The following is an 11,232-nucleotide window of genomic DNA, read 5'->3' as shown; positions in this document are numbered from 1 at the left end:
AAAAAAATTCAATTGTCCACACTCCACATCGTTTTTCCTCAAATGTAATTGTACTCTAATACCCTTCATTCCTTTTAATTTCCGGTTATTTTATTCTTCAGTTTATGTAGCATTTATTTCGGTTCCAGTTTATTTTGGAATTGATAAGTTACTTATCATTATTTTTGAACATCTGATTATAAATTGTTTAATTTGGTAAGCTTTAAAATGATACTACTAACCAACTACGTAATTAATTTATATTATATTAAATGTCTATATTGGATATTCAACTAAAAATATATGTTAATTTTAAATAATCAATAAAATAATCTAAACAAAACTTTTATCTTATTAGCTTAATAAAATTTTATAAATCTTTTACCAGTGGTTTTGGTTGTAACTTAGTAAATGGAGTATATATTAAGTTTAGATGTCCAATACGCTTGTCTCAAGTTTGAGATTCAAGCAGCATAGTTACAAGCAAAAAAATGCTACGAAAGATATGAAGAAAAAAGGAATTCAAGAGGAAAATATGTTCATAAGCTCTCCCACACCATTGACGCCATGAGATTGGTCCATCGTGCATTCCTGGCATGTATTTGATTTTGAGTTTAAATTTTGATGCGTTTTATGTGTTTCAGTATTGATTTTGATTTTCAGTTTTTGTTGTTTAATTTTAAGATTGATTTTCGGTCTTGGTTGGATTTGTTTTGAGTTTACGATTTTTTTTGAGGATGAAGATGAAAGAGTTGGAGAAAAGAAAACAAAGATAACGACATACGGTCAATAGTCAATACTATAACTTTTTATATTTGTTGGGATATTTATCCAAACAGTCCCTGCAAAAGAAATACTCTACAAAAATGGTCCTTCAAACGTATAACATGGTCCTTGTTTTAATAACAAAAATACAGTAATAGTCCCTACATATAAAACTAACTACCAAAACGGTCCCTGTAATTTAGATAATAGGTCCATGTGCAGAATTATTTTTACATGAATGGTCCATATGTTTTAAAAGTTACATAAATGGTCCTTTTCTAATAACAAATTTACAGAAATTGTTCCTATGCTTCATAAAGTTAAAAATATGGTCCCTGCCTTAAGCAAATTCATATAAATGGTCCTTAGTTTTGCAAAGTTATAGAAATCTTCTCTGCTTTTCACAAAATTACTGAAATAGTATGTTATGACCCAACGATCCAGTAAGGTTTATTGAAAGAGGATTAGGTAGGGAATTGGAGTCGATAATGATAAGGGGTAGTTTAGGATATATCTAAATAGAATTAGTTTGGATAAGTAATAGTTAATAGTTATTTGTTTAGTTTTTGTTGTTGTCAATTAGCAGGACACTATTTAAGGTTTTCTTGGAGTCTCCCTGTAGCTCGAATTGCAGGAAGGGAACTAAGGGATTGACCCAAGTTCCCATTATTTGGTATCAGAGCCCACACAGGTCCTGATGATGGAAAAACTTGAAGGGAAAGGCACTAATACCGAACGAATGGTTGCACTGGAAAAGACTGTCAACCAAGTGCTTGATTCAACTGAAGCGCACAGGGTAGAGGAGGCAGTACAAATGCAAGAACTCATCAAGGCGGTTTCGGATCTAACTCTGGCAATCAAGAAACCATGAAAGAAGGGAAGAAAGACTAACTATAGTTTGTCTTCCAGTTCGGGGGACGATGAAGGGGACGAGGAAGAAGACTCCAGCGATTCTGATAAGAGTATACAATCTAACGTTTCCAAGCATTCCAAAAAGAGGCATTGGAGGCGGGACCCGTTGCTCGATTTCCGGAAATTGAAGGCTCCGGTTTTCAGTGGGGAGGATGTTCATGGATGGATTTACAAGGTAGAAAGGTACTTCGAAATTCATAAGTTTAGTAAGAAGGATCGGTTATGTGCAGTGGCTATTTGTTTGGAAGGAGATCCGTTAACCCGGTTCAGGTGGAATGATGCCAAACGACCGATTCGCTCACAGGGAAGATTCAAACGTAAATTGTTGGATCGCTTCCAAGAGTCTCAGGAAGGTAGCGTCCAAGAGCAATTCTTGGATATTTAACAGGCGGGATCAGTCTGAGAATACGTGGACAGGTTTGAAGTGTCACAACCCCCAAACCGGAACGACGAAAATGTTTAAGGGCGGAGGACGTCATTGTACAATATCATAACACTTGAATATGAATGAAACATAGCATTACAAGTGACATACATTGAAAATACCAACTTAAATTGTTTACATATTGTATTTGTTCATCAATTACACTAAAGTGACAAAATGTAGAATTTCATAAGGTTGCACCATTTGATCTCGTAGCAGAGCTGATTACCTGTTACTGGATCCCTGAGAATACAAGTCGTTTTGAAAAGCGTCAACTAAAAAGTTGGGGAGTTCATAAGCATTTTTGTATAAAAATGGTTTTGCACTTGTTTAGAATAGTTCTCGTAGTACTTTCAGAAAAATCCGATATTTTCTATAAAAATTAGTTTTTAAGTCTCGTTCTAAAACCTTTAATATATGCATGCATGTCCTTTGTTTTCTTTTGTTTATATATGTAAAAAGTGTGTTCCCAGAAAATCCAATATTTTCATTTGTATGAACTGAAATCGAAAGTAATTATGTTGTATCTTTTCCTTGTAAAGCAATAATGTATACCTCTAGAGATGTAGTATTTTCTAAAAAAAATGAATTATGGTCTCAAAAACCCTAAGACCCCGATGGGAGTGAATATCATACAAAAAATAGTTTACGGTTTCTGAAAAACCTTGGTTTTACTTTTGTTTGCGATTGTAAGGAGTGTGTTCCTAGAAAATCCCATATTTTCTGATGTATGAGAAATTGTAGTCTTAAAGCCTAAGACCTAAAGTGTAAGTGACTGAATACTTGAAAAATGAATTTCAGTTTTATAGTTTAATAGCACCGATGAAGTGTAAGCTTCTGTAAACCAAAATAGTGTTGTTAATCCCTATGTGAGTCGTTACAACCATGCTAATGCGACTAAAGCGATTGTCTTGACGTTCTTCAGGCGTCGGTTTCTAACAAGATATTTGTCACCCTAGACTGGCCCGTCTAGTTGTAGCGAACAACTCAGGTGTTGGGGTCTCAACCCCGTATAGATTTATACACAATTACCCCGCTCTCCCTCCAGGAGACTTTGGTTATAACTACATGACTTACAGTGTACGCTAGGTAGGTATGGTGAAGGAGTGTCTCACAAGATCCTTAACAGATTTTACGTGAACTATGACCCCGTTTTACTTGCAAATAAGATAATTACGCCTTTAAATAATTATGTGTCCTTTCAAAAGTGTGGTTTGTGACCTCCAAACTATACCGATTATAGTTTATTATGTTTGTTTGTCAAGAAAATTTATATAACTATACATATAAATACATATAATTTAACATGTCTAAATGTTTTAAAAGTGTAAATCATATAAACTTACATCTAACACAAGTATAAGCACCTTTAATATGTTAAAGACAATTTCTAGTTTTTGACTTTTCTGTCCCTGTTTTTAGAAAAATTATAGAAAAATCATCGTAAGTCGAAATTTGGATCCGTAAACTCTAGGAGTTTGGAAATTGAGTCTACCTTGTTCATAATTTTTATTATAATTTTTAATGGTCTCAAACCAGTGTGAAAATATTCATCTTCTCAAACCAGTGGGAGTTTGGAAATTGAGTCTACCTTGTTCATAATTTTTATTATAATTTTTAATGGTCTCAAACCAGTGTGAAAATATTCATCTTCACAGACTGGTCCGAAATTATTTATGAAATTATAGGTAGCTTTGTAAAAACCACCAAAAATTGTAGAAAAACCGTAGAAACGCGTGCAAGTAGTCCTTAGAAAGACATAAACATGAAATATTTTCATATTAAACATTTTTGAAAAATATTAAGTTTAAGATGGTCAAAACAGTCCGTAAATAGACCAAAACTTTTCTGTTAAAAGCTGATTTTTGAGTTTAGGTTATACATGTTTGAAAACAGCACTCATTTTTGCTATTTTTGAGTGTATAACCCATATCCACAAGTTTCCATGCAATATATATGTTAACAAACACATTTCTCATGATTTTTATGAATTTGCATAAGATAAACTTCATGTTCATGCAAATACCCAAAGGTTAAACACATTACACATTGGCACATTCAATTATCCATTGGTTAAACGAGATTTGACTTGTATCCCCCCCCCCAAATAGTTTGAAAATCATGAAAATAGTGGGGTATGAAGCTCACCTTGAGGATTTTCGAGATGTAAAAGAAGAAGAAGAAGAAGAAGAAGAAGAAGAACTTCGAGCCTAGCTTGTGTTCTTGTGAGATTCTCGAAAAGTGTGGTGCTTCTAAGAGTTTAACATACAACAAAAGAGTGTAAAATGGGATGTTCTCAAAATATACATGAACCAAAACACTTGAGTTTAGAATAGAACTTACCAAGAAAGCCTAAGATCGATCTTTGAAGATGATGGTGCTCGAAAATGTTGAGAGAATAAGGAGGATTTTTTTGAGAGTTTAGCGGGGAAGAATGAGATTTGTGAAGTGTGTGTGTGTATGTGTATCGGCCAATTAATTGAAGGGAGGGAAAAAGATTAGCCTTGAAACATGTTGGAAAATTGCTCATTGCTTAGTTATTTGTGGGTTAATCACATTGTCATTTGATATGTAATTATGAGGTGGCATGCCTATTATCCAAGCTTATCTCTTTGTTTTCTTTTTTTCCTTTTTTTTATATATATACCAACCGAGCTAAGAGGCTTCTCAGCCCAAGGATGGCCCAAAATAGTGGGCTTTGATTTGTCGCAATAAAATGTTCGGCCCAATATGAGTTTTTGGTCCAAAGTTAGCCCAAGAAAAATGAGTTTTCGGCCTAACATGGCCCAATAAGATTTCAAGGAAAAGTTTTCAGCCTACTAAGGCCCAAGGAGAGGTTTTCGGCCCAATGGAAAGTCCAATAGAAGTCATTAGGGCTCAAAGAGTGGTTTTCGGCCCAATGAGACCAAGTGAAGAAGTTATCGGCCCAATAGGGCCCAATAAAGGAGTCTTGGTCCAATAAGGGATTTGGGTCGAGAATTCTTGGGCTAGGCCCAAAATTGATTGGACTTGGCTTATTGGATCAAGTTTTGGACTTGCATGAGGTTGTTTCGGCTTGAATCACAATGTATGAACGTAGGAACTTAAATAGCATTGTAGTTGAATTTCATTAGATATAATGTTGAAAGGTTACATAGAGGAAATTGTCTTGTACAAAGATCAACATCTTAACCCTATTTTGCTAGTTGTGACATGAAGGTTTTGTGGGGCAGCTTGAGCAGGTACCGGAGTCAATTCAAGAGAGTAAATTTATTAAAGGATTGAAGGAAGATGTGAGGGAAGCAGTACGAATAGTCGAACCAGAATCTTTGACTCAGACTATCTGTATGGCTATCAAGATAAACGAAAATCAGACCAAGGGATTGAGTTGAAGCAGGGTTGGTTTTGGAACTCCAAAGCAGGGAACAAATTTCATATCAAAAAACAACACCACCATATCAGTAACTTCAGTTAAGCAGGAGGCTAGTGGACCAGGTGCGTTTAAACGTCTTACTCAAACGGAGCTAGCGGAGAAACAAGCACATGGTTATGTTTTAGGTGTGATGGCAAGTTTGCACCAGGGCACAGGTCCCCTAACAAGATGTTTCATGTCCTTATTGTGGACGAGGAAGTTGACGGGAGATCTGACTTCGAGCATGCCCGCTTTGATATGGCGAAGGTTTCACTCAATGCGGTCAGCGGGTTGACACCTCCTAGGAAGATGAAAGTAAAAGGTGATGTTGGAGGACTAGAGGTGATTGTTTTGATCGATAGTGGTGCTACACATAATTTTTTTTCAACACGAATCATACGCCTCTTGGGGGTTGATGTAGTAGGAGAGGGAACAGTAGGGGTCAAGCTAGGCAACGGGTTGATGGTTAGAAGTCAATGAATGTGTAAGGGTGTACTTCTCAATCTACCAGAAGTGCAGGTGGTGGGAGATTTCCTTCCATTTGATGTTGGGGGTCTGATATCATATTGGGTATATAGTGGCTGCGAACTGTAGGGGACATGACCGTCAATTGGGAAGAACTACGCATGCAGTTCTGGGATGGAGGTCGGCTTGTGACGATTATAGGTGACCCAACCCTATCGAAATCCTTGGCTTTATGTAAGACTTTTTGTAAAATGTTGCAGCAAGAGGTGGAAGGTTTCTTGGTATAGTTGGCTTCCAAGGTTGATACTAACGAACCCCCCGAGGTACCGCCTGCGATTCAAGCGATTCTTGATGCCTACTTGGATGTGTTTAACATGCCTAGTGGTCTACCACCGAACTATAGCCACGAGCATGACATAACTCTCCAAGAAGTAACTCCACCAGTAAGTGTGCGGCCGTATCGTTATCTGCATGCCCAAAAAAATGAAATTGAAAAACTCGTGGGGGAGATGCTTAGTGCTGGAATTATTCAGGCTAGTACTAGCCCGTTTTCGAGTCCTATGTTACTCGTAAAGAAAAAGGACAGGAGTTGGCGGTTTTGTGTAGATTATCGTGCACTAAACAAAGTCGTGGTGTTAGATAAATTTCCGATTTCGGTGATTAATGAGTTGTTGGATGAGTTACACGCGGCTACCGTATTTTCAAAAATTGATTTGAAGGCCGGTTATCACTAGATTTGTATGAAGGCGGGAGATATTCCGAAAATAGCTTTTAGGACCCATTAAGGTCATTACGAATTTCTAGTAATGCCTTTCAGGTTGACTAATGCACATGCTACTTTTCAGTCTCTAATGAATATAATCTTTCATTCGTTCCTGCGACACTTCGTGTTGGTATTTTTCGACGACATACTAATTTACAGTAAAACGGAACCTGAACACGCGTTGCACCTGGGGAAGGTTTTGGACATCTTGCGAGCTCACCAGTTGAATGCTAATAAAAAAAAATGTTTTTTCTTTCAGAATCGGATCGAATATCTGGGCCATATAGTGTGAAAGGAAGGGGTTGCGACTGACCCGACTAAGGTTGCGGCCATGTTAACGTGGCCTTTACCTAAAATGCTTCGTGAGCTTCGGGGATTTTTAGGTTTGACGGGCTATTACCATAAGTTCGTTAAAAATTATGGGAAGACTACTTGGCCGTTAACGGAGAAACTTAAGAAGGACAACTTTAAGTGTACGGAAGAAGCCACAGAAGCATTCCGAAAATTACAAAAGGTAATGACTGAAGTCCCAGTTCTTGCATTACCCGACTTTGACAAGGTGTTCGTGGTGGAAACCGACGCATCGGGATACGGTTTGGGAGCGGTGTTGTTACAAGAGGGAAGACCATTGGCTTATTTCAACCATATTCTAGGAACGAGGGCCCAGTTGAAATTATTATACGAGCGAGAGCTTATGGCGATTGTACTTGCAATACAAAAGTGGCGTCCATATTTGTTGGGAGGATGTTTCAAGGTACGAACAGACCAAAGGAGTCTGAAATATTTGTTAGAGCAAAGGACTGTAACCGACGATCACCAGAGGTGGTTATTAAGATTATTGGGTTATAAATTTGTGGTGAAGTATTGGCCAGGGAAGGAGAAGAATGTGGTGGACGCTTTGTCAAGACGGGTTGAACCTCCACAATTGTCGACCTTGGCAGCCACGAGCCTCGTCGATTGGGAGGGATTATGGAAGGAGGTTGGAGAAAATGAAGAATTGAGCACTATCCGACAACGACTCTTAAGTGGTGAAACAATGGCGGGTTATACGCTGGTACATAATCAATTGTTGTTTAAGGGGCGACTGGTGATACCAAGTGACTCGTCTTGGATACCAGTTATCTTCAAAAGACTTATTAGCTGCTCGCGAGGGAGGTCTATTGGAAAGGAATGAAAGGAGATGTAGCAAGGAGGATGGCGGAATGCGACATGCGTCAGCGGCATAAGTACTCAACCATTGCGTCGGGTGGGTTGTTACAACCTTTAGAGTTACCGTACAAGGTGTGGTCTGAACTGACCATGGATTTCATTGATGGGCTTCCTCTATCGGAAGGATACACTGTAATTTTTGTAGTGGTTGATCGTTTGAGCAAGTATGGTCACTTTGTACCCCTCAAGCATCCCTATACAACAGTTACGATCGCTAATGTGTTTTTAAGGAAGTCGTTAGACTTCACGGAATTCCCGAGTCTAGTGTCTCGGATCGAGACAAAAAAAAATTAATTCAATTTTGGAAGGAATTGGTCAAACTAAAGGGTACCACACTGAAGCGAAGCACGGCCTACCACCCGCAAACAGACGGTCAGATGGAAGTCGCGAATCGTTGTTTGGAGATTTATCTACGATGTTTCGTGATGGATTTGCCTCGAAAATGGGTAACATGGCTACCTTGGGCGGAGTACTGGTATAACACTTCTTTTCACACCTCCACTAAGACAACGCCCTTTAGAGTTTTGTATGGGCGGGATCCTCCACATTTGTTATTTTATGGGCAAAACGGGTCTCCAGTAGGGTCCGTGGATCAAGATCAATATTTGGAAGAACGAGATCGGATTCTCCAAGAATTGCGGGGATACTTGACGAAAGCGCAACAAGCTATGAAGTTACAAGCATATAGACATAGGAGGGAATTGCATTTTGACGTGGATGATAATGTGTATTTGAAGCTTAAACCTTATCGATAACAGACGGTAGTGAAAAGGCGAAATGAGAAGTTGGCATCTCGGTATTTTGGTCCTTTCCGCATAAGGGAGAAAATAGGGCAAGTGGCATATCAGTTGGAATTGCCTGAGGCATCTCGTATTCACGATGTGTTTCATGTTTCTCAGTTAAGGAAAGGTATCAGGGAACGAATAGACACGGCATGTCTGCCAGCTACTTTAACAGAGGACATGGAAGTTTTATTGCAACCTGGTCAGGTGGAGGGGGTTACGCAAAGGGGCGGCTGGGAAAGAGGTATTGATACGTTGGAAGGATTTACCGGAGTATGAGGCCATGTGGGAGCATTTTGCAACTCTGGCTAAGCGGTTCCCTGAATTCAACCTTGAGGACAAGGTTTTGGTTTGGGAGGGGAGTAATGTTATGACCCAACGGTTTGGTAAGGTTTATCGAAGGAGGATTAGGTAGGGAATTGGAGTCGTGAATGATAAGGGGTAGTTTAGGATATATCTAAATAGAATTAGTTTGGATAAGTAATAGTTAATAGTTATCTGTATAGTTTTTGTTGCTGTCAATTAGCATGACACTATTGAAGGTGCTCCGTAGTTTGTTTAGCTTTTTATGCATTAATAAAAATACCGTGAGGTTTTCTTGGAGTCTCCCTGTAGCTCAAATTGCAGGAAGGGAACTAGGGGATTGACCCAAGTTCCTATTATAATCCTACCAAAAGCAAAATTACATAAATTTTCCTACCTTTCATAACTGTCTCATAACAAATTTACAAAAATGTTCTGTTAAATTAAACCCCCACAGATCGAAAGTGTAGTGAAACTAAATTTAAAGGACACTGAAGTTAAAAATCAAACTACTGGATCATTTATCTTTCAAAAGAATGTTTATACTTTTATAGTCGTTTTATAGTTTTATTACACGCATACATAGCCTAATTACAACTTTACTACAAATACAATAAAATAAACATAATATTACAACTCAAATCTAAAGAAAATGTCTTCAAACACTCTTTACCCAATTATATTTCGCCATTTAAGAGCCCTCAAGGATCTTATTAACTGAAGGAGAATGGGTAATAAACATTTCTAGAGTTAGTTCCTTACCTTACCTCTATCATTGTATCTATCCATGAAGGCATTCAATTCTAGCACACACCTAAATTAATACCCCAGATTCACTTGCTTTTCCAGCTTCATTCGAATGAGGCTTTCTAAATTTCAAAACTAGTCCTTGTTGTTTGGCAACTTGTTCAATCTCATCAAGTTTGTACTTAAGCATCTCAATTTGCTTTGCAAGATCTTCATCACGTTGCCTCAGGGTCTATAAGATAACAGAAGCAAGGATGATTATTAAATCTTTGAGAAAGAAAAGTTGCACGATTTCTAAGAGAAAGTGAACATAAATTTTAACCTCTAATTCTTGTTTGCGAAGTGCCTCCTTCCTAGCTTCTGATTTTGAGCTTCTTTGGACCTCTAAGATAACAGCAGTTCCTGCAACCTGCATAAATTGGATCATGAATGTGAAACATCTTCATCAATCAAATGAATTAGATGGGTGTGTGTGTATGTATGTAAGGATATGAAAATTACAGTGAACACAAAGAGTTCTCCAAGAAGATCTGCAGCAGCTTGGACAGCTTTTTCCTCATTTAAAGGGCGAATTGCAGCATCTATTGCATGACCATATATATGTCTTTGCAACTTTGTTCTGAAACGATGATTAGCCTGTATAGTATACAAGATTGAACTAATTAGTTATAAAAGAAATGCTTTTGATCAAAGATCAATTGGACATTATCTTTAAACTAAAGCTTTTGATCAAGAAATCCCTACTTTTGTTGTTCTTATTTTCAGAATCGCAAAAGTAAAACTTTCGTTCACAACTGAATTAGAGGACTTTACAAATTAGATCAGCAAATTTAAAGAAAACTCTTTAATGGTGTCACAACATGGTTCCACTACTTCATTCCCTATGCTTTAGCATACATGTTTCAAATGTGATTAGAACTAAATTTAGTTGAAATTGGTGTTCTTGAAAAACAAAAACTAGATCCCGCTTTCCAAAAACAAAATTTGGTCAAAAGAATACCATGATAACTAAAGTTTCCAACTCAGAGTAACAGATATTTTGAAATAACATTCAATGATTTTGGAAAGTGAAATTTAATCGTGGAACAGGCAACAAAACCTGGGCAAAGTTGATGATGGCGTGGCGGAACTGAGGATGACGTCCAGCCTCTTTCTTGATACGTTTGGCGATTGGTTTGCAAATCGTTTTCAAAGCAAGTGTTCCTAGCTTCGCGAAAGGTAATATCATAACTCGGAAGTGCGCTGTATGTGAAGCACGCTATGTGTTCGATGCTTTGCCTCGGAGGTTTTGCAGAAGAATCGGCGTGAAACCAAAGAAAAATCAGTCTTATTACGAATTGATTTGCTTTAAGCTTTTCATTTCATGGGTCAGAAGAATCTAGCTTCGAATCACGCAAGGTTATCCTGATGAATAATTCCACCAGTACCCTCCATTCTTTTCCGACAAAGAAACTTGAACACCGTGTTCTCCTCTTCACCAACGATACGGGCA

The 11,232-nt window shown here is 37.9% G+C and overlaps 1 protein-coding gene across 1 annotated transcript; it reads right to left on the bottom strand.

Moving 5' to 3' along the window:
- Positions 1–9,485: 9,485 nt before the first annotated feature.
- On the bottom strand, positions 9,486–11,232 carry LOC145101407 (uncharacterized). The gene is made up of 4 exons (XM_079038597.1): positions 10,840–11,232; positions 10,242–10,376; positions 10,063–10,149; positions 9,486–9,972 (listed from the first exon to the last, which is right to left on the bottom strand). The coding sequence occupies exons 1-4, from the start codon at positions 10,966–10,968 to the stop codon at positions 9,808–9,810; spliced, it is 516 nt and encodes a 171-aa protein (XP_078894723.1). The 5' UTR covers positions 10,969–11,232; the 3' UTR covers positions 9,486–9,807.

This window comes from Lactuca serriola, chromosome 4 (genome assembly GCF_051521515.1).
Source record: "Lactuca serriola cultivar US96UC23 chromosome 4, Lser_US96UC23_V15, whole genome shotgun sequence".
In the NCBI taxonomy this organism is placed as follows: Eukaryota; Viridiplantae; Streptophyta; class Magnoliopsida; order Asterales; family Asteraceae; genus Lactuca; species Lactuca serriola.
This window is presented reverse-complemented; position numbering and strand designations above follow the sequence as displayed.

Excerpts from the sequence above, each read along its gene's own strand:
- LOC145101407 (XM_079038597.1), bottom strand. The coding sequence starts at position 10,968 with ATGATATTACCTTTCGCGAAGCTAGGAACACTTGCTTTGAAAACGATT. Across the intron at positions 10,377-10,839 it reads CCATCATCAACTTTGCCCAG|GCTAATCATCGTTTCAGAAC; the intron begins GTTTTGTTGCCT and ends TATACTATACAG. Across the intron at positions 9,973-10,062 it reads TTCGCAAACAAGAATTAGAG|ACCCTGAGGCAACGTGATGA; the intron begins GTTAAAATTTAT and ends GTTATCTTATAG.